This window comes from Schistocerca serialis, chromosome 3 (assembly GCF_023864345.2).
Source record: "Schistocerca serialis cubense isolate TAMUIC-IGC-003099 chromosome 3, iqSchSeri2.2, whole genome shotgun sequence".
Taxonomy (NCBI): Eukaryota; Metazoa; Arthropoda; class Insecta; order Orthoptera; family Acrididae; genus Schistocerca; species Schistocerca serialis.
Window position 1 is genome coordinate 460879348 of NC_064640.1, and position 23623 is coordinate 460902970.

Here is a 23623-nt window from a genome sequence, read left to right on the forward strand (position 1 = left end):
TCACTGTTGTGATTAAAGAGCCTGCATGTTTTGTCATTCGCTTCCTATGTAAATCTAATTTGTATTCTGTAGGTTATAGAGCCTGTTCTGAATCAAGCAACTGCTGGGCTCCTGAAAGTAAATCTGTTGTTGACAGTTGAAAAGTCTAATTTCCATTACAGCATTTTACTCTGTTCGCTTCTCAGACATGTGTAATTTATTTTACTTTAAGATATTTATATTGCTGTTTGCTTCACAGAGGGGTGTAGCACCCTCATGATTCAGTTATTGGTTTTGTCCATTACAGGAAATTTTGCTAAAATCTTTGTTAAATGCCTGTACAGTTATCAGAATTCAAAGATTTGTTTTCATATTGCCGATCATTGTAATCAAATCTTTGTGGCTAATCAATTATACATGTTTTGATACTTGTAAGATAGGCCTCAGTGGTTAATAAATAACACCAGTCAACAAATTTTTTTCGAACTCTCAGCTGTATGAGATTTTTTTTTACTGACACTTAGTATTTTTGATGTGATGTTTTCGAATTTAAAATAGGTTTTACTCACCATGCACTGGTTTTCATGCGATTAGAACTTTTCCATTTCAGCCATTTGCAGTCAGAGTAATAACTTACATGTTTATACAAAATTGTTAAGGCTTTTGTGGCCAAAAAGAAAATGGCTCTGAGCACTATGGGACTTAACATCTTAGGTCATCAGTCCCCTAGAACTTAGAACTACTTAAACCTAACTAACCTAAGGACATCACACAACACCCAGCCATCACGAGGCAGAGAGAATCCCTGACCCCGCCGGGAATCGAACCCGGGAACCCGGGCGTGGGAAGCGAGAACGCTACCGCACGATTTCGTGGCCACTTGTTTATGTTAATGTCAGGGTTATGATGTTGTATCCTTTTGTTTCAGATCTGAATTCATTTCATCATGGCTACAGAGAGATATCAAGTCATGATCTTCCAGACAGTTTCTGTTACATATATAGATAGTACACTCTTATTCGTAAAAGATGCACTATAACATGCTTTGTGAGGCAAGCTGATAAAACATACTTTGCGCTTACAATTGGCGGCCAAGACAAAGCATGGACCCCACATTCTACATGTCACTATCTTGAGGAAATGCTGCATGACTGGACGAAAAGAAAGCATAAGGATTTTACCTCTTGAAATCTCCCTGTCCTGCCAAGAACCACAGGTACCTGAAGTTACCTCTACACATGTCAATGATTCTCTATAGAAGATAACGTATTGTGCCCTCCACACTAAGAAATGCAGTAACACCAATCTTTCTTGATATTCCATATGAACGTAATTTCGATGATAATCATATGCAGTGTGCTGTGTCAAATGCCTTTTGGACATCAAGATAAGCTTCCTTGATCCATGGCTTTCGAGATGTCATGCGAGAAGAGCGCGAATTGAGTTTTACGTAATGTATGTTTTCGGATTCCACACTGGTTGACATGGAGAAGTCCATTCTGTTCGAGATATCTCGCTGCATTTGAGCGCAGAATATGTTCTAAGATTATACAACAAATTGATGTCAAGGATACTGAACAGCAGTTTGTGGATCACTTCTGCTGCCCTTGTAGTAGATGGGTGTAACCTTGGCTTTCTTCCAACCACCAAACACAATTTCCTGTTTGAAGGATACTCAGTATATTATTTTTAAAAAAGGTGCTAACTCAGCCGCAAATTCGGTATACAATGTCATACCGATTTCATCATGTCCTGGAGATCTGTTCAATTTTAACGACTTTGGCCGTTTGTCAGCACCACTTTGCAGTGGTGTGAGAATTAAACTGGGACATTACTTCTGGTTTTCCTTTGTAAAGAAACATGTGGAAATGGAGTTAAGCATTTCTACTTTTGCTGTGCTACCCTCAGTTTCAGTTACTGTCTCATCCGTGACTATATGGCACAAACTTCATTGCCACTAGCAGCCTTTACATGTGACCAGAATTTCTTCAGGTTTTGTGAAAGATCTATTGACAATATTCCCCTACAGTTGTCACTTAAGGGTCCCACATTGTGCTCTTGACAGCCAAACGCGTTTCATTCAGTATCCATCTATAGCCCTGTGCTTTGTTTTATATCTATTATGCAGTAGTCTCTGTCATTCATTATGACATGAAGGTAAATCATCTTGAAGAATTTCCTACTATGCCTGAAACACATACAGTGTCAGTTCATGAAGATTGCTGGCTAGAAACTGGTTTTAAAATATACATCTTCCCTTCACATCCTGTACAAATCCTGCATGTGACCAATCAAGGGATTTGGCCCATCAATTAAGGATCGTGCACTTCTCAAGGTGTTTGTGCTGTGTACTGGATTGGGGATGGGGTCTTGCATTGTCTTGAAGATAATTTTATATTGTGTCCTGGCCATGAAGAGTATGACAACAGTGTTCACCATTTTTGCCTATATGTTGGAAAGCATTCAGCTTCAGTTCCACAATCAGCTGTTGTCACACCCAATGTCATGTCCCACCCACACAACATTTTGAAGAGTTGGAGAGGTGTTGGTCTCAAGGATTGCTGTTTCCTGTGACCTTTCAACACATCGTCTACGAATACATTGCCATCAATGTGACCACCATAAACAGGCATGATGCTCATCGCTATACACCACAGAATGCCATTCAATGTCCCAGTTGGCTCTGGCTCTACACTATGCAAGTCTATGTTGACTGTTGTATGGTATCAGCAGTAAACGACACATTTCCACTCGAAATCTCAATCCAGCTTTCCGTAATCTATCTCCAATGGCTCATGGTGAGATACTGCCTGATTTTCAACTCTTGCCATCTATCTGTTTGTCAGAGTCAGTCTAACACTCCCAAGATCTACTCATAGTGTAGTATCACACTATGTAGAATCACAGTGTTGTCTGGGGTCCATCTCATCACTACTATTTCTGACGTTGTTGCACTGCAGAGAACTGTCCGTGCAGTCCATCAATATGATGGTCCCATGTCACCCATACTAACGATTCAAACTTTCTCCAAACCTGAAAGATGGTGATAAGCAGCGTATGCACATCGTCTTGGCGTACTCTGGTGCGATCAATACCTGCAAAATTTCAGTCTTTAGATACACAGAAAAGCCGCGGTCTACTCACACTATTCTTCATCTGTAAGACTGGGTTTTTCAGTGCCGGTGCTGAAGAGAAGCTTACATAAGGGTGAAGTTTTTATCAGCAAATCCAACAGGAATGGAAATACTTGAGTATGAGTTTTGGTAGCAGTCAACATATTCATAATGTAGCACTTTCCAGTTCCACCAGTGTAGCACTTACTGCTCTATTGCAAGTGATGATGCTATCTACAATGAAGTGTTTTCTGGAGAAAAAAGAAAAAAAAAAAGAAAAACTGTTGCCCAAATACTCAGTAAGATTTCAAACTGATGCAAAGATTGGCCACTTGCTTTAAACCTTCAGAAATGTGATATTATGTAATATGTAAAACGAGAAAAATATAGTGTGCTATGACTACAGTATCAGTTAATCGCAACTAGAATCAGCCAAGTCATACAAAGGCCTGGGTATACGTGAGTGAAGCTGGTGACAAACATAGGTTTATCTGTCCGATACTGAATATATACAAAGAACAGTGACACGAATTGTTACAGACTTGATGAAAAGCTCTCGGGCTTCCGGCTGGGTAGCAGCGTTAAAGTACCGTCACGTTTGAAAGAGTGTCATTGGTATTGGTATTCATCATATCTGGCGAAATGGAAACTAGTTTGTTTGACACATTGTAGAGCGTCACGGAGATGCAGAAAGTCTTGAACTTTCAGACACTTGAAACTAGACGCCAACTATTCCTCGAAATCTTACTTACAAAGCTTCAATAAGATATATTACGTGAGAAATTTAGGAACGTACTACAATAGCCTACGTATCGCTCTCATAGAGACCGCAAAGACAAGGTTAGGCTAATTATAGCGCCCACAGAGATGGTTCGCTAATTGTTATTCCCGCGTTCTATATGCGAATGGGACGGGAAGAAACCCTCATTGGATTGCTATGTACTTCACAAATTGCTTCTGTAGATGTAGATGATGACTGTAATCTTCAATCGATCTGAAATGTCGATAGCTACTTCGACTTTATGTTTGTAAACAAAGCAATCAGCATCACACAAACTGAAATGCGTGGAATACGTACAGTTTTTAACCCTCCCTGGCGAAGGTACGGAATGTGAATATTTCTTCACGCAGTTGGTATGTTTCGCACGTATTACTTTTTCCAGCCCTACCAATTAAATACACAACAAGCAGCAAGAAAAGGGAAAACCTAAAGTGAACTGGAAACCCGATATATGTAAATAAATGGTTTTTATCCATCAAAATGATAGTATTAAATAAAAATGAGTTTTTCATTCTCCCAGGTAGTGATCTATATTCGTTTCTTGTGTGCTGGATATAAAGGTACAAAAAGAAGTAATGTATCAGACGTAAATGAATGTTCATTTCCGTTGGTACGTGTCTATTAATAATAATAAGTACACACACACACTTGCGTAGGTGTAAGTAAGTTTATTGCATTCCAATAATAAAATTTAATAAGGATTATAACTCGTATAAAGTACCAAATAAAAAAAATCAGATGGCATGATATTGTTATGGTATGACAGCTTTAAGATGGTTTAAACTCCTAAACACATTCGCTGTTGCAGAAATAACTGGACTGTGGCTCAAACGTACCTGCACTAGTGCACTAAATTAACGTTTGAAGTAATATTAAGAATATATGTCTGTAAATCACACAGAGAGAGCAAAATAATGCTAATTGCTAATATAGGATGCAATATCAAAGACATTCCTTCTTTGAATGCCGGAGAATTGATGAATTTGTTTTGCGTATAGTTGAGAAGTGCTGAAGAAATTGACCACAGCTAAAATTGACGATCATTAACACCAACCCAAAATATGAATTTCCATATATGTAGGTAGGTCACAATGAATGTTAATTTCAGCTTGTGGGTCATCTGTGTCCAAGACATTTTATGTCATCAGAACCTACCGTTACCGAATTCGTATGTGCCAAGCTTTCCGGTTTTCCCGGAATTTTGATTTCGAACTGAACATAATGATAATGTGGCATATGACGACATATGTGCGCAAACAGAAAGAGAAAGCAACACACAATATTTCTTTTTTATCTATATTATACTGACAAGAGTCTTTCTAGTCATAGCGCAAGGTCTAGGTGTGGTTGGAACGTGAATTTATAGTTGTGAGTTGACGGAGTGATAGCAAGCGCTTCAGTTAATTTGTGAAGTGTACCTCACACACTGCAAGGGAAGAATATTTCTGGAGAGTTTAGAGAGGCTGAGCGGAAGTCATATTTGCATATTGCACTAATTTTGTAACAGTTCTGCCGAGGTATTGGAGCGTGTGAAAACTGATACACCTCCAATTTTACTGATTAAGATTATAAAGGTAAAAACTGGGCAAAAATTTATTTATGTAGAATGGAACTTGAAAGCTATAATTAGGTAAAGAGCAGTGTGGAAAAGAAGTTCAGAATACCATTCTTTGTGAGATGTTTTGATTTAGAAAAGACTTTTGTAATGTAGAGTGACCTAAATGATGGACATTCTAAAGTGCATGTTGTTGGCCTACAGTTTCTGTGACTAGAAAATAATACCTCAGCGTTTTTAGAAGAAAAAATAGTACAGCAGAATTACTGGTGTGAATAAACTATCCAGCTTTTCTCAAGTCATTAACACATACTTCAAAATAGACAATGAGAAAATATTTGTACATTACAAAGGGCCAATGAAGGCAAACACAAATGTGAATGGGAAGAATAAAACACAAGTACCCAGCATTACGTACTTGGGTACCAGAACACTTGAGGATGCCACATACAGGAAGCAGATTAATGAAAACTACAAACTGTACAAGCTAAACAAACATGCAACAGGAAGAAGAAATGATCTTGGATATCAGTAAATGGGAGTTCTATGTGAAAATATTAGAAACACTAACCTCTTACTCTGGGTTTCTCTTAAAAAAAAAAAAAAAACAATTGTCAAGAGCCCTGAAAATATTATGTTCAGAGTAATAAATCAAGCTTTCAGTAATAACAAAGAGAGAAGACTTCTTTTATAACTGTTACAAGATGTTAATTCCAGGAGGAAGGAAGTGTTTATAGGCATTACACTTCACAATAAACATCGAGGCAAAATGTAGCATTAACTGAAGCTTACGGTATAGCTTCAACAACTCACAACCAAATTGTCACCTTCCAATCTAATCTAGGCCTTGAGCTAAACTATTTATCAGTATTTCACAACAATTAAGATTTATTATTTACATTTGTAGGCTTTGCCAATTGCAAGCGAATTGTCACCTTCATACACAACCTATACCTTGGGCTACACAACAGATGATTCCATCACCATAAAGTGCATTCCAAAAAAAGAATATGGGCAAAAATAAAATATTGTCAGTATTTTGTTTGCTTCCTGTTTGCACATGTGTGATATCAAAAGCTATGACATCTCTAAGTCATTGCATAAAGCCTCTTATGCCAGTGTATTTTCCACACTTTCGAAACCGTGGAGAAATTCATCACATTGCATCACTACCACTCATGACAAGATTGATAAAAAAGGTGGGCTATAATAATTACATAAGACAGCTATAATTTGATGTGGAAATAGGATGCTGCACCATCAGGTGCAGTAAAATCAAGTCATGTTCTGATTAGAAAAGAGAATGGGATGACCCAGCATTCGTAGTCAGCAATTTTTCACTATGTAGCAGATGTCAATTATAAAATGGCATAAAATGTGTCTTAGATTAGATTAGATTAGATTAATACTAGTTCCATGGATCATGAATACGATATTTCGTAATGATGTGGAACGAGTCAAATTTTCCAATACATGACATAATGAAGTTAATTTAACAACATAATTAAGTTAATATAACAACTTTTTTACTTTTTTGTTTTATTTAATTTTTTTATAGTTTTTTGTTTGTTTTTTTTTCTTTTTTTCTTAATTTATATCTAAAAATTCCTCTATGGAATAGTATTATTGTTGTTATTGTTATTGTTGTTGTTATTATTATTATTATTAATGCCAATCCACCAAATTTTGTTATATAGGCATCAGTGCCTTTTGGATTGTTGCGTAGTTTGTAATTAATGTGGAACCAGAACCAAAACATAAAGAATAGATACCAAATGTACCACACACACATTTATGATTGATCTCAAAATTTCGTGTTCCTTATTATCATTATTTTCATTAAGCATATTCTCTGGCTTGAGGTTCTGATAAAACAATGTGTTCACTTAGGCTTCAAATCTAATATTTTTGTTCAACCTGCATGTTTGAAGTTTTATACAGCAGTTTTGTTTTCTTTCTAGTTGAAGGTTGATATTTGCCTTCCACCTACACATTGCACTAAATTTTGCAAGGCATCTACAAATAGTGAAGACACAACAAATTGTGGTTTCCGTTGATGTGACTTAAACCTGTGATATCAGAAGTACCAGTACCTGATGAACTAATTGGTCCCTGTGCTTCTGATATCTCAGGAGTGTTCTATGCTGTTTTATGCTATTTTATGAGGGTAATCCCAAAAGTAAGGTCTCCTATTTTTTTGTAAGTACATAGACCTGTTTATTTCTACAATGTTTTACATCAGTTTACAGCTTGAACATTTAGCTATTTTTTGACATAATCACGATTTATGTCGATGCATTTTTTTAGACGCTATGGCAGTTTTTGTATGCCTATGTCATACCAGCTTGCCGCCATCCTGTTCAGAAAGTTATGAACCTCTTCTTACACCTCGTCGTCGGAGCTGAATCGCTTTCCGCCCAAGTGTTCTTTTAACCTAGGGAATAGGTGATAGTCACTGGGCGCCAAGTCAGGACTATAGGGTGGGTGGGTGATTATGTTCCACTGAAACTGTTGCAGGAGAGCAACAGTTTGCTGAATGATGTGTGGGTGAGTGTTGTCATGGAGAATGTGTACGCCCTTACTCAACATTCCTCTTCTCCGGTTTTGAACTGCTCGTTTGACTTTTTTCAGAGTCTCACAGTACCTGTCAGCATTAATTGTGGTCCCGGTGATTCAGCTCCGACAACGAGGTGAAAGAAGAGGTTCATAACTTTCTGAACAGCATGGCAGCGACATGACATGGGCATACAAAAACTGCCACAGCATCTACAAAAATGCATTGACATAAATCGTGATTATGTCAAAAAATAGCTAAATGTTGAAGCTGTAAACTGATGTAAACCATTGTAGAAATAAATAGGTCTATGTACTTATAAAAAAATAGGAGACCATACTTTTGGGATTACCCTTGTATATTTGTGGTCCACAACATAGCGAAAAATTGCTGACTATGAACACTGGATCATCCCATTCTGTTTTCTGATCAGAACATGACTTGTTTTATTGCAGCTGATGATGCAGCTAAAATGCTGCAAAACCGGTCATACTTATAAATGAAATGTTTACATCTGAAGTGATTTTATGTTCAAAATAATGTATCCAGGCTGTGGCGGCCCTTAATACAAAGTCTTCTTTGGAAATGGATGGTTGTCATATTGATGATAACGATCATACTGACAACAGTGTTGCTTCTTCCTGCAATTTAACAGATAAATTATGGCTTACCTGCTATAACTGTCTGTCTCTTTGGACTGTTCACCATCAGCACTGTCAACCTACAACACATGCTTCGAGAGCTGCATGTCTGAATTTCTCAGGTACAGGGGGAAGGGCTACAGACGAGTAACAGAGGTACTGCAGTTGAATCCAGAGTTGTGTATTGACCCCAAAGACATGGGTAATGTAGAGGTAGATCTTACAATGTGGGGATGGACATGAATCCACAATTCTGAACTACTATTGACACAAGCAAGCTATCCACAGGAAAAGAACACGTGAAATTAATGCTAGGAGTTTGTTCCAGCCATTAGGGAAGATTAGTAGGTGTGTCGGGAGGGATGTAAGATACCTCAAAAATGTGTGTAAATACTAATTTTATGTGTATAAATTGTAGGTATATTGTATTGTATATGATTTTGCAGACGAAATCCACACAATGTAAATTGATTGATTTCTTTATTAATCCATGTACGTAACAATAAAATTAAAAAAAAAAAAAACGTTTTAAAGGACGTAAGTAAGCAGTTACTGAGCCATGAGAGTAATGGAGAAGAGAATGAGTACGGACACATGAATGCAATGATTATCGCTGACAAATGGGTATGCTTATGGTAGGCTGTTTTCAGGACCAGTTGTGACTGAAAGTTGTTTTTCTGATTACAGAAATGTTGCAAATCTTCTAGAAGTATGACCAGATTCCTATCATGAATTTCCCATAGACATCTGACTTCTAGGTACTGAAGTATAGCAGCTAAGGTGGTGCCAGACGTGCACACCTGTGTTAACGATGTACTAAAACCAACTGATAACGAGTAGATACTGCTTTATAGTGGGGCTTTGGATCATGTCTCCTTCAGTTATATTTCCTCGGTGGAAACACTATGGAGTGATTACACCTGTAAAGAGTAGTTTTTGGTAGCCAGCTTGACCAGGAGGCATTATTGATCCTTCTGGAGGTATTTCAGGTAGAGTGGCAGTGGAGACACCCTGGCGTTTAGGATGATCCTTCTGTGGTGGCACCCATCCAACGTGTGGTAGCAAAGCAAGTTTGAACGCAATGGCACGTCTTCCTGTTAAATGAACACATCATCTTGGGACTATTTTACTAAACTGATGTCCAGAAATGTTAAAGATGTTTGAACCTGCTCATCCTGTGGTCCCTTTCCTTGGCAACATGTCAGTCAGTTCAGAATCTTGGCAAAATTACTTTTTATGGGAAACTTGCCTATCAGATTTATTAGCCGTTTACTGAGTGAGGTGGCGTAGTGGTTAGCACACTGTACTAACATTCGGGAGGACGACAGTTCAAACTCGCATCAGGCCATCCTGATATAGGTTTTCTGCGATTTCCCTAAATCACTTCAGGCAAATGCTGGGATAGTTCCTTTGAAAGAGCATGACCATCTTCCTTCCCCATCCTTCCCTAATCCGATGGGATCGATGACCTCGTTGTTTGGGCCCCTTTCCCAAATCAACCAACCAACCTTATCAGTCCTTTAATTATACATGCAGTTAACCTGTGAATGCAGTCATTTGGTTTGCGATCTCTTCTATAGTCAAGATCTGTGCTTTGATTGAATATAAATTGAACTCTGGATAAAATGGTCATTGGAACCTCCCCCACTTGTGTGATAGCTAGAAAAGTCAACTCTGCTTACAATGGGACAAAACCAACATCTGTTATGGAAAGATTCAGTTAACATGACCAGCTGAACTCATGAAATAGGGAAGATTGTATGCTTTTTTTGCAGGGAACACACTATATACTTATCCATGCCCCTGTGCTAAAGGCTATACCTTCCACTAGAAAGAAATCAGTGGGTGTGAGGCAAATAGTAGGTTGACAGTGTTAAATGAGTCATCACACACTTCTGCTGTCTTTATTGTTTCATATAATCTATCAGTTGCTGCTATACATCTACATCTGAATCCATTCTCTGTAAGCCACCATAAGGAGTGTGGCAGTTGTTTCCTTTCGTGTTCCACTCGCAGACAGAGCGAGGCAAAAATGGCTCTCACATCTTACCTTCATTGTCCTTATGCAAAATGTATGTTCGCAGCAGTAGGATCACTCTGCAGTCAGCTTCAACTGCCAGTTCACTAAATTTTCTCAGTAGTGTTCCTCGGAAAGGATATCGCCTTCCCTCCATGGAGTCCTGTTCAAGTTCCTGATGCATCTCGGTAACACTTGAATGTTGTTTGAACCTACCAGTAATAAATCTAGCAGCTTGCCTCTGAATTGTTTTGATATTTTACTTTAATCTGACCGTATGTGGATCCCAAACATTTGAGCAGCACTCAAGAATAGGTTGCACCAGCATCCTATATGCAGTCTTCTTTACAGATGAACAACACTATCCTCAAATTCTCCCAATAAACTAAAGTTGACCATTTGCCTTTCCTACCACAATTCTCACATGTTCATTCCATTTCATATCACTTTGCAATATTTCACCCAGATGTTTAAGCGACATGACTGTGTCAAGCAGGACACTTCTAATGCTGCATCTGATCACTATGTTTTTTTTCCCTACTCATCTGCAATAACTTACATTTTTCTACATTTAGAGGCAGCTGTCATTCATCACACCAACTAGAAATTTTGTGTAAGTCATCCTTTATCTTCTTACGGTTACTCATATTTGACACCTTCCCATTCATCTTATAGGGTAATAACTTGCTACCTTTTTCTACTGCCACAAGAGACTCAACAGTTTGAAAATATCTGTTCTTGAATAATGAAGACCTTTTTGATCCAAACTGTGTGACTTTGAGTCTTTATGAAGACTGTTCTTATTACTAGCATTGATTCCCTGGATGATTAAGAGAGATGTATATTGCTTATGACATATTTCTTTAAGGAATAAATATACTGAGAAGCAGTCATTAGTATACACAGTCTGTTAACTGTTGATTCTTCATTTCAGTCCACAAATCATTTATATGACATAATATTTGGGCCCAGAAAACTGTAGCTCTCCTTGATGGGTTATCCCAAAAATTGGAACGTTACTACATGTACATTCTCTACCATATACTTCTAATTTTCTCCTTCACTCCTATCAGCAAACTGGTTTGTATTTGTCACCAGGCACCAGGATAGCATTCTTGACTGGAGGGGTTGTCATTCTCTCTCTCTCTCTCTCTCTCTCTCTCTCTCTCTCTCTCTCCCTCCCCCTCCCCCTCTCCCTCTCCCTCTCCCATTACTCGATTGTTGCTTTGCTCACATGAGCCTGAGAATAATTTATTGTTGAGATTCTTGAAGAAAAGCTGTGCCTGCTTTTAATTGGCTACAGTACAAGGGTAAATTTTTGTAATTCCAAAGTTTCAAAAAATGCTAACATTTAAAGTAATTTATATTTGGGTTATGTTCTTCTGCACTGTAGAATGCAGATTCCAACTCCACAACCTATATTCATATCATAAGTTAAATGAATTGTACTTTATTTAAGGGCAAAACAATTGTAGAACTTACAAATTCAAAGATAACACTAGTTAACGAATTTAAACTTTTTTCTGCATCTGGTTAATAAATAAGGGCATATTGAAATAATGAGTGAAGGAAGCACTTCTTGATCTGAAAAAGGAAATTTTTGTCCCTGAAGCTAGAAAGTTCCGTTGTTGCAATCTTGACCCCAAGAGTTCAGCTTGCTGTTTCGAAAGTTTTAGGTCATAAACCAAAACATTCAATTCCTTTTGATTAAAGAGCTGAGGAAAAGTGTCATGATATTGATGGCAGTACTCTTCTATATGTCCAATACTTTCTGATTCACTTGATATGGTGTCTGGTTCCGTGGCTTTCAAGTTACAGACAGAAACAGGCAACCCATCATCATGGGGCACAGGCAAATGCACTGAAGATACATTTGGATATTTTACGTTATGTCTAGTTTTGCTTTAATGTCCCGAAATATTTGTAAGACAGAAGTAACAATATGAATAATGGTCATTAGGATCACACCACACCATCAGAACAGTGAATGGCATGGCTCGTCGTTTTCCTTTCAACCACTCGGTTAAGGTTGTAGTACAGGTTATGCAGGCAAATTTTTATCTTGATCACTAACCGGACAATAAAAATACAATTTATATGCTTTCTTAACCAAATCAGTGATTGGTTTTATTTGAGATTTTGGAGTGAATTTCCCACACACATAACAAAAGTTGTTGAGGTGATTTAGACAGCAACAAGATTTACTATTTGCCATTTTTCGTAGTGTAAGTTTTAAACACAAAAAGTTTGCACTATCTTTCACAGGAAACACTCACTGAGGATCTCTTTCACACCACTGGATTACCACACCAACCACTTACTGATGATTTGTAGATCTTATAGCTCTCCTCTGCAAATCAAAAAGAAACAATTAAACATCAAAACAGAAGAACAGCAAAAAGTGAAATACTGAATATGAAATATAAAAAACCTTTCAAAACTCAAAAATGGTATGTGCTAGAACATTTCGAAAGGTATATTCAGATTCTACGCACCAAAAAACATACTAGTTGATGTATCACATCCCAGATGCAAAATGGCTGTTGACTAGTGTAATTAGAGGAAATGGTGCAGATATTAAAAAAGATCAAATGGGATGAAAGTGAGGGGGAAAGGGAATCTTGGAAAGAAGGAAATTGTTAGAGATGAAGCACAAGCTCAGATTAAGGAAGGATGGGTGTCCTCTCTTAGGAACCATCCCAGAATTCACCTTAAGCGATTTAGGGAAATCATAAAAAATCTGAATCAGGATGGCCCGATGCGGGTTTGAACCATCGCACTCCCTCTTGGAAAGAATAATGAGAGATGTTTGAAAAATGAATGAGGTATTCCGTGGAAATCATTCAAGTCTGTACACCAATGTTCTCTCATCCTGATGAGGAAGTAGAAGACCTCTACAAAGAGGTTGATAAATGACAGCATATTCCAATAGAAGTTTACAGTGGGGGATTTTAATCAGAAAGTAGGACAACAACTAAAGAAACATTCTTAATTGAGAACCTTTCGATATGATATCATAAATAGCAAAGGTCATTTGCAGAGTTTGTTGAGAACAACATGCATGCCCATAACAGACTCTTCCAAAAGAGATCAAATGCGAAATGGATTTGACTATGATCAAATGGAAAAAAAAGAAAATTACTATATTTTTGTCAAACATCAAAGACATTGTATTGCATGTGATGGTTGCAAGATGAAGGTAAACTCTGTGGCGCCAGCCCGTGACTGAACTATGGACGCGACAACAGGTAGGTGCAGCTCTTGTATCTGCCACAGAACTAGGCGGCAGAGGGGTGGCTAGTCCCTCATCTTGACTATCTTTTGGTCCTGCAAAATATCTCCAGTATCTATTTGGTACAGGCTGAGTGGACCTGAGGCCCTCCTGGGAGGATTGGAGTGAAGAGAAAGCTCTGCCCCCACATGGCATTTCACCTGGTACCTCCAGAAAGCAGAAGTCTAGTGCTCTACCCGCTAGAACACCACTGTCTGTGTGATGGTCCCAAAACACTTTAAAATTGCAAGTGATCATGTATTTGTAACACATTGAGTAAAAGTAGATACTAAGGCAGGAACAGACTGACTTATCAAGCAGGAAGTCAGATTACGAGAATTTGCTTAAGAAGAAAGAAGAGTGCCCAGTTAAATTAAACAAATAGCTCAGCAGCTTACAAAATTATGGCTATGCAGAGCTAAGTGAAAGGAAACTTATTTAACAAATTTACTCATGCAAACAGCAAAATGTGTTATTGATAAAAGGCAATGAAAATCTGAAATGGAACAAGACAACAGTTTTTTAAAAAAAGATTTGGGGGGGGGGGGGGGGGGGGCAGAAGAGTTTCAGACACACTACTAAGATCAGGATAGACTTTACTGAACAAAAGAGCGGTCTAAGGCCCTGCAGTCGTAGACAGTGTGACTAGTCCCGGCGGGGGTTCAAGTCCTCCCTTGGGCATGGGTGTGTGTGTTTGTCCTTCGGATAATTTAGGTTAAGTAGTGTGTAAGCTTAGGGACTGATGACCTTAGCAGTTAAGTCCCATAAGATTTCACACACATTTGAACATTTTTTTTTACTGGACAAAACTATTCAGAAATATCTGAGGGGATGTGAGAAGGGACAGTTAAAATCTGCTAAGAGAAGCAATGTAAAATCATAAGATTATGAAAAAAATGCTATTTAGGCATTACATTTCATCATCTAAAGTGCTAAATGCTCAGTAACAAACAACATAAAAAATTGCACAAGTATTTTGAGATTGGTGTTAATTTTTATGTAGTTCAAGAGGTTTATAGATAATAGTGAACAGGTGGCATTCTGGAAGGAATGCACAGTGAGATGAATTGAACCATTTGAGGTATGCTTGTAGATGATGATGTTTCCAAAGAAATGTTTAAAGCTGAAAATAAAGTAATATGTAAGGAAACTGCAAAATTAAACAATGGAAGCTCCTGGTAGGAATATTGACAAAGTAGAAAAATATGGATTGCTACTTACCGTGAAGATGACATGCTAAGTTGCAGACAGGCATGATTAAAAGATCCCACACATAAGCTTTTGGCCAGCTTTTGTTGGACAAAGAGACACAGACACATCATCGATTCACAACAGAAAGGACACCTCATGCACACATTACTGACAACTCCAGCCACTTGCGCAAGAATACCGAAGGAATGTATTGGAACTTGTAAACCAATTGTTTTTGCTGATAACACAGTACTGTTTGCTAATATTGCAGATAAACATAAAGTATGAATAGAATAACTTAATAAAGGAACTTTGAAAGGATCCTGAAAATCAGTTATAATAGGACTAAAATAATGTACAATCAACGCATGGAAACAAAAATACCATAATTTAACAATTAAGTCATAGAACCAGTTTGTGAATTTTTGTATTTATGTCAGTTGAAGTGAATAAGTTAATGGACAGTAAAACCAATAAACAGGAGGGAAAAATCTCTTGGAATACTTTCAATAAACTAAAAGGAGTTTCCAAAATGAAATTTCAATTGAGTCATTAACACAAAGTTTAAAATCGACCAGTTTTGGCATATTTTTATTTATTTATTTACACGTCAAGCTCCATAGGACTAAATGGAGGAGCAAACTTCGAAGGTCATGGAACATGTCAGTACATGAAATTGCATCATCAAAGTAATAACAGATAAAAATAAAATGTTCATGAACCCATAAAAGTCAAGACTTAAGTTTCAGTAAACATAGTCAGTAATATAACATAAGAATCAGCTTAATTTTTCAAGGAATCCCTCAACAGAATAGAAGGAGTGACCCATGAAGAAACTCTTCAGTTTCAATGTGAAAGTGCGTGGATCACTGCTAAGATTTTTTAACAGAGGTCAACAAGAGGTTTGTCGACTTACACCACATATTGCCTGAATTGTCCATTTCTGAGCCAAAAATAACCTTTTAGAATGGAAAGAGTTACCCCAAAATATAATACCACTTGACATAAGCAAATGGAAATAAGCAAAGTTGACTAATTTTCATGTAGACTGATCACTTACTTTAGATACCATTCAAATAGTAAAATTGAAAGCATTAAATCTTCAAACAAGATCCTGAATGTGGGCTTTCCACGATAGTTTACTATATATCTGCTGAACACATAGAAATTTGAACTGTTCAGTTTCACTAATCATATGCCCATTCTGCGAAATTAAAACATTAGGTTTTATTTAACTATGTGTTAGAAACTGTAAAAACTGAGTCTTTCTGTGATTTAGTGCCAGTATATTATCTACAAGCCACAAACTTATGTCACGAACTGCACTGTTTGAAACCAAGCTAATGTTGCACACAAGAGCCTTTACTATCAAGCTAGTTTCATAAGCAAATAGAAATATTTTAGAGTTACCCATAATACATGAGGGTATATCATTTATATAAATAAGGACTAGGAGTGGCCCCAACACTGATACCAGGAGCACCCCACATTTGACCATACCCAACTCAGACCCCACATCACAGCCATTCTCAACACTGTGAATAATGACCCTTTGCTGGCTGTTGTTAAAGTAAGAGGTGAACCAATTGTGAGCTACTTCTCGTATTCCATAATGGACCAACTTCTGGAGCAATATTTCGTGGTCAACACAATCAAACACCGTAGTTAAATCAAAAATATGCCTAGCATTGGAAACCTTTTCCTTAACCCATCCAGGACCTCACAGAGGGAGAATATAGCATTTTCATTTGTTAAACGACTTCTAGAGACAAACTGTACATTTGATTGCAATTTATGTGATATAAAATGATCAATTATCCTTACATATACAGCCATTTCAATAACTTTAGCAAACACTGATGACATAGAAATAGGTCTCAAATTGTCTACATTATCCCTTTCTCCCTTTAATAAAGCAGCTTTACTACTGACTACTTTAATCGTTCAGGAAAGTGACCATTCCTAATGGAAAAATTACGAATATGGTTAAGTACCTGGCTAACATGCGCAGCACAGTACTTTCATATTCTGCTAGGCACTCCATCATATCCATGAGAATCCTTAGTCTTCAGTGATTTAATTATTGACTCAATCTCCCCTTGTCTGTATCACAGAGGAGTTTTTCAGACATCAGTCTCAGAAAGGCATTTTCCAAGAGAGTTGTATGGTTCCCAGCAGAAACTAAATTTTTATTTAATGTGCCAGCAGTGCTCAGAAAATGATTGTTAAATACTGTACGTATATCTGATTTGTCAGTAACAGAAATATTTTTACTACGAACTGACTTTATATTGTTGACCTTGTGCTGCTGACCAGACACTTCCTTCACAATTGACCATATGGTTTTAATTTTATCCTGTGAATTAGCTATTCTGTTTGCACACCACATACTATTTGCCTTCCCAATAACATTTTTAAGCACTTTACAATAATATTTGTAATGGACAACTGTAACTTGATTGTGACTTCTTCTAATGTTTTGAAATAATTCCCGCTTTGTTCTACATGATATTCTTATCCCACTAATCAGCCACGCAGGCTGCCTTGTACTGCTAGTACTCTGTTTAGAATGTTCTAATCGAAAGCAACTCTCAAAGAGCATGAAAAATGTGTTAAGGAAAGCATTATATTTGTCATCTATGTTATTGGCACTATAAACATCCTGCCACTCTTGTTACTTGATGAGTTTTAAAAAACTCTCTATTACCATTGGATTAACTTTCCTGCATAGTTTGTAATTATATTTGACATTTGTTTGAGTACAGGAAAGTGTTCAAATTTGTGCATCGTGGTCTGAAAGGCCATTCACTCTTTTTACTAACAGAATGCCCATCTAGTATTGAAAAATGAATAAAAATATTGACTATGGCTGTACTACTGTTCCCCTGCACTGTAATTGGAAAAAAACACAGTCTGCATCAGATCATATGAACTTAAGAGATCTACCAACATCCTTTTTCTTGCACAGTCGTATACAGAATTAATATTGAAGTCAGCACATAGAACTATTTTATTTAAATTTAATTTAAATAATAAAAAGAGTCTATGATTGCTTAAAATATGTGAGGAGGTGGATTTTGTGAGTTTTGGTGCTGTAACAATCCATGCTGTTAGGAGTGACACTGAGTGCTAGAAAGGTATCGAACAAAGTCAGAATTTGATTAATTTTGGGACACAACAGGGACAGGAGTTATTGAATTTGATTCCTTAGCCTGGAAGTCAGTTGATTTTATGTAGGGAATTAATAGGTGTATGAACATGGAAATTGCACCCTGTATTTAAGGGAGGAGAGTCCAGAGATGGTTATAAAATATTAACTTTTGATCCTTTGGAGTTGGAGAGTTGTGGAATGGTGTAACTTATGTTAAGATATACCTATACTATAAAGCTCCTCATCCGCACAGATCCTTGAATGCCCTGCTACCTATAGTAGTGCACTCATTCAGCATCTAAACACTTCAAGACCAACTGGCACTCCCATCTATGCCTACAAATGTCAGGGAAGGAAGTGTAATTTTACTGACTTGTAGTATATTTGAAAATTCAGTTGATGAAACAAGCCAGGAAGCATAAATGTATAATCCTGTGGCTCAAGAGGGCCCTCCTGTTTTTATTGAGAGTGTCATATGACACTGGAGATAAGAGTATCTGGAAGGGCTGGACAATAATTTTCACTGGGCGAAGCTAACCACTCAGGTATGGCATGCCTTCTTCCAGCCAACCAGGCAAGATGAATTCTTTCTCATGTGCTTATGAGTACATTTTGAAGTAGGGTTTCTTGTTCTGGTATGAGGACCCCCCAGTGTGCGTTGGTATAAAGATTTCATCATTTCACATTTTAATTGACTGTGTTTTATGTTAAGATAAGAAGGCAGAATTTTCTATAACAGCTGATGATCTGCTGCCTATTTTTGTTGACAGTGAAACATGTGTTGTATGAATTTCAAGATAGTTTGCTTATAAGTTTATTTTTATCTTATGTGTTTTATAATTTTAACAGCTATATCTGCATTTTTCGTAGATTGTTTAGGTGGGACCACTAATAATTATGTTATTGAGTGTGCTAGCTATATGTTAAAGAAATTTTAGCAGAATGATGTGCTTTAAGGTATACTCAGTAACAGTAGTGTCAGCCAGTGTCATCTATATGTTAGATCTCTGGTGCATTTCTTGAGAATGATCAGTTAAACGTGATAAAAAATTCAAGAAGTGAACCACACTGAAGTTGATAAAAGAAACTGCCATCACATGATCAGACAGCCAACATTGCTTCTTTGTGAAGTGAAAATGGAATTAATTTGCCTGAAAATATGACCAAATACAATTATTTGTGATGTGGAAGAAAACCAGGCTGCATTTCACTTACCAGTAAGATGAAATTCTAGAAAAAATGCTGAGGTATAGGTTTTTCTTTGCCTACAATTACTTCCATATCAGCCAAACGTAAATCCAATGGAGCAGATCCAGTGTACAGTAAAAAGACACACAAACTGGGGTAAGGGATGGGGTTAGCAGAAAGGAAAAAGTTAAATCTCGTGCCATTATCAGCTTTGAAACAAAGAGATTCTAAGCTGCTCAGTAAGTCCCTAGTTACTGAACTGCCACTGTTACCCAGTTGAAGAATGTATTTTAAAAGTACTGGGAGTGAGATGAAGTGATAAGAACTGCCACAAAACTTCTTGTAGTAAGAGCAGGCTAAGAAATTAATAAAAAAGGCTATGTTGATACAGAACTCTGTTGGTTACACACCCAGAGTTAAAGGAGGTGTTTTGAATGACACATTTTTTATTCAAGCACTGTTCAGTGTTTAAGTTTTTGTGTTTGTATGTGTCATTAATAGAGAGAAGTAAACACACTAATTGAAAATGTTGTGCTTTGGGCAGAGTTGGAACAGTGCCATTAGTTTTCAACTTCTTCACAAGTATGCCAAACCATGTTGCCAGTGAGAGTTTTTATTATTCCTTAACCTATCTTTCAGGGTAGGGACACTCGAATATTTTAAGGTTGATAGTTTTAGTTTCCTCAAGAAATCTTGATGTCCATGTCATCTGTAAAATGGTCTCCTGCAGATCCAGACAAGACCAGTGAACCATGATGTGATAACTTTGGGCCCAACTGTTTGGTTTTCTGTTGTTTTCTGTTGAGTTTTTCTTTTATTGTGTATGAAAAATGTTTCCTGTTATTATGTCTTTGAAGTTGAGAGAAACCTGTTTGCTATGTGTGTTTGTAATCTCATGCTTTGATGAAACTGCCCATCATCTTTGTAGGTGGAGCAGAGGTTACTGTGTATTTCAGATAAAGCCCATCTTTGCACAAAGATTTAGAGGTTATGTTGAGGAATGCTGTTTCTCACATGCCTTCGGTCATGGAAGTGTAAGATGTAGAAGTCATTTGGGGTTTCTGAGTGTGCTGAACTTCCCTGGATTCATAACATGGACTTCATCTCATAACATTGTCTTTTTTTCATGAATGCTGCACATATTCCAAATTAGGTGATTACGAAAACAATTTATGCATTTTTTTGGTTCTGGTCAAAACATACCTATTCTATTCACAGCCTGTCCACACTTTCCACAAGTGGACTGTCACTCACATGTGGTGGTTATCTACCCATAGTGCCGACACTTGAAATTGTGCATTGGATTTAGATGTAAGGTTTCATGTAGCTTAAAATAGCAATGTCTGTGCAATGTTGATGACTGAAATGTCCATAGAACATAGTCATTTTCTTAAGTTCATAACTACCCTCTCCATTCATTCTTAATTTCTTCAGTTTCATCTGCATTAGGTCTTCACACAATACAATAATCCTGCTGTTGTGCTGGTATCCCAATACTATTTGATACTTGAACATGATTATATTTATGAAACCTGATGTTCATAGCTATCACTGCTACTGGTGTCCCACTCCTCAAATGATTCACTGAATTTATTACCAATTCTTTATTACCAATTCTATGTCATTCACCAGCCACAGCTGGACAGACAGCATCAAGATACAGCATTTGCAAAATACATGAATACAACTCTACTATGATAGTAATTTAATACTGCAAGACATATTTAAGTTATAAATTAGATTACAATAATATCACAACTATAAAACAGATACAAGTATGTAATGAAATTAAATATAACGGTTGCTGTTGGAGTCATGGAACTGAGCTGCAGCTCAAGTAAACACTATGCCATTACTAGAGAAGAATTCTTCAATATTGTAGAAGGGTTGCTCTTTTAGCTTACACAAAATAGTAGTTTTAAACTGCTCCCAAGGTAAAGACTGAATGTGATCAGGTAGAGCATTAAACAATTTTAGGGCCACCATTGGGAAGCTGTTTTGTGTCTTTGCTAATCGACACCTTGGCATGTCGATACTGTCTTTGTTGCAAGTGCTGTATTTCTGGACTTCATTTCTCTTTCTGTAAATATCATGGTTTCTCTTTATGTGGAAGAGGCAGTTCAATATATAGTGGCTGTAAACAGTCAGAACTCCTAACCTGGTGAAAATTGGTTTGCAGTGGTCTGTTTATTTGCTTGAAGTAATAATCCTCATTGCTTTCTTTTGCAGTATAAGCACATTCTTGCAGCCTGCTGAATGGCCCCACAACAACAGCCCATAACTGATGTGGCTGTGGGACATTGCATAGTACACAGTTAGAAGGTACTGTTCTGGTACTATACTTTTCAGTTTCCTCAAGAGGTACAGGACCCGTGAAAGTTTGGAACATACATGTTTCGTGTGCTGTTGCCAGGTTAATTTGGTATCAATGAGAAAGCCCAGAAGTTTAACATCTACTTTGTTACCCAGTGCTCCAGTATTGCTGAGGCTGCATATCATCCTCTTGAGTTTTTTCTTCATTAATTTTCATTTTGTTCATGATAAACCAGGCCTTCGCTTCATTGAACAAGACTTCTGCTTGTTGGACTGCCTGTTTGACATTCTCTCCTTTTGAGAACAAGGTTGTATCATCCGCAAACTTCAAGGTGTGTCCATTGGAACCTATGTCATTTACGAAGATAGGGAACAGCAGGGGCCCTATTACCGATCCCTGTGGCACCCCATGCTGTAGCTTCTTCTCACCTGAATTAGCTTTCTGAGCAGAGCCTTATGTTGGATGCAGTCAAATGCCTTACTAAGGTCACAGAGTACTAGTGCCATAGACTCTTTGTCTTCAAAACCCTGACATATGTTCGTAACTAAGTCAAGTACAGCTGTTGTTGTTGACCTGCCCTTCTAAAAGCCATGTTGCGCATAATAAAAAAGACTATTTCCTTCAAAGTAACTTAACAGTTGTTCTTTCATTATCTATTCCATCACCTTCACTAATACTGGTATTATAGATATGGGCCAGTAGCTTGACACTTCATGTGGACTGCCTTTTTTGTAAACAGGCACTGTGCGTGCTACTTTCAGGAAGTCTGGAAATTCCCCTGCATGGAGGCTTTTATTTATTACTACTGGTAATTGCTGTGCAATTTCATTGATTATAGTTTTTAACATAGTACAGGAGATGCCATAAATATCAGGCCTCCCTGAAGATTTGTAGCTTTTTACAATTTTTATTATATCTTTTGGATACACTCTCTTCCACATTACCATGCTGTATTTATTCTCAAATTTCACAGCAGCTGCAAGATCTATTCCAAAGTCAGGAATTTCATCTACAGTGTTTTCCACTATTTTTATAAAATAGTCATTAAACTCATCTGGACTGCAAGAATTAGAGCTAGAGGTGGGTTTTTTCCTGTGATCATTGACCAGGTCCCACGCTGCTTTACAAGGATTGTGAGCTTCTTCAATAAATCTGGCATTGCTTTCTTTCTTTGCTTTTTCTACTTCACTTCTGTAGATCCTTTTGGTCTGTAAATAACTAGAGTACAGTCTATCCTTAGTATCTATATCTTCAGCAGCTTTGACCTTGTCATTTAGTATTTGGACAATACATTTTATTTTATCTAGTCTAGGAGTATACTACCTCTTTATGTTGTTAGTTTTTTGTCTACATTTTGTTTTAGCATTTGAATATCTCTTGGGTTTTAATGGGAAATGTTCATCAAATTTCACTTTAAGGGTCTGGAACATGTGTTTGAATGCAGAATTTGGTGGCAATTCATCAATTATTTGGTGCCAATCCATAGAAGACACTGTAGTTTTGAAATCATCTAAGCTTTTCTTTGTAATAACTCTATTTCTGAATACATAATTTGAATGTCAGCTGGGAATTTGTTGTGTGCTTACTGAGTTTGTCCATAACTTCATGATTACTGCATGCTGATCTGCCAGTATAGGGTCCACCACACTTACTTTGTAGTCCCAACTATTTAGGTTTGTCACAGTTGTGTCAAGACAAGTAGCTCCTCTTGCTGGTAGAGTGTTTCCTACGAATAGCCCTTAGCTGCTTACTAAGTTCATGAAAGCTCTTTCTTTATCATTACCTTCTCCAATATGAATGTTGAAGTCTCTACATAAAGCAATTTTTGTCCTTAAGTGCACTAGGTGACACAGACAGCTTTATAACTG

General features: G+C 37.3%; 1 protein-coding gene across 3 annotated transcripts in view; it reads left to right on the forward strand.

The window, feature by feature from the left end:
• The first annotated feature begins 4091 nt into the window (after window positions 1-4091).
• LOC126470364 (methionine aminopeptidase 1D, mitochondrial) overlaps window positions 4092-23623 on the forward strand; it is a 128739-nt gene continuing 109207 nt past the window's right edge. For 2 of the 3 annotated variants that reach the window (XM_050098163.1, XM_050098165.1), the window contains exon 1: window positions 4092-4194. In XM_050098163.1, the coding sequence (XP_049954120.1) occupies window positions 4115-4194 (80 nt within the window). In that variant the 5' untranslated portion in view covers window positions 4092-4114. Of the gene's footprint in view, window positions 4327-23623 lie in introns of all 3 variants that reach the window. The other variant, XM_050098164.1, reaches the window with a different exon arrangement.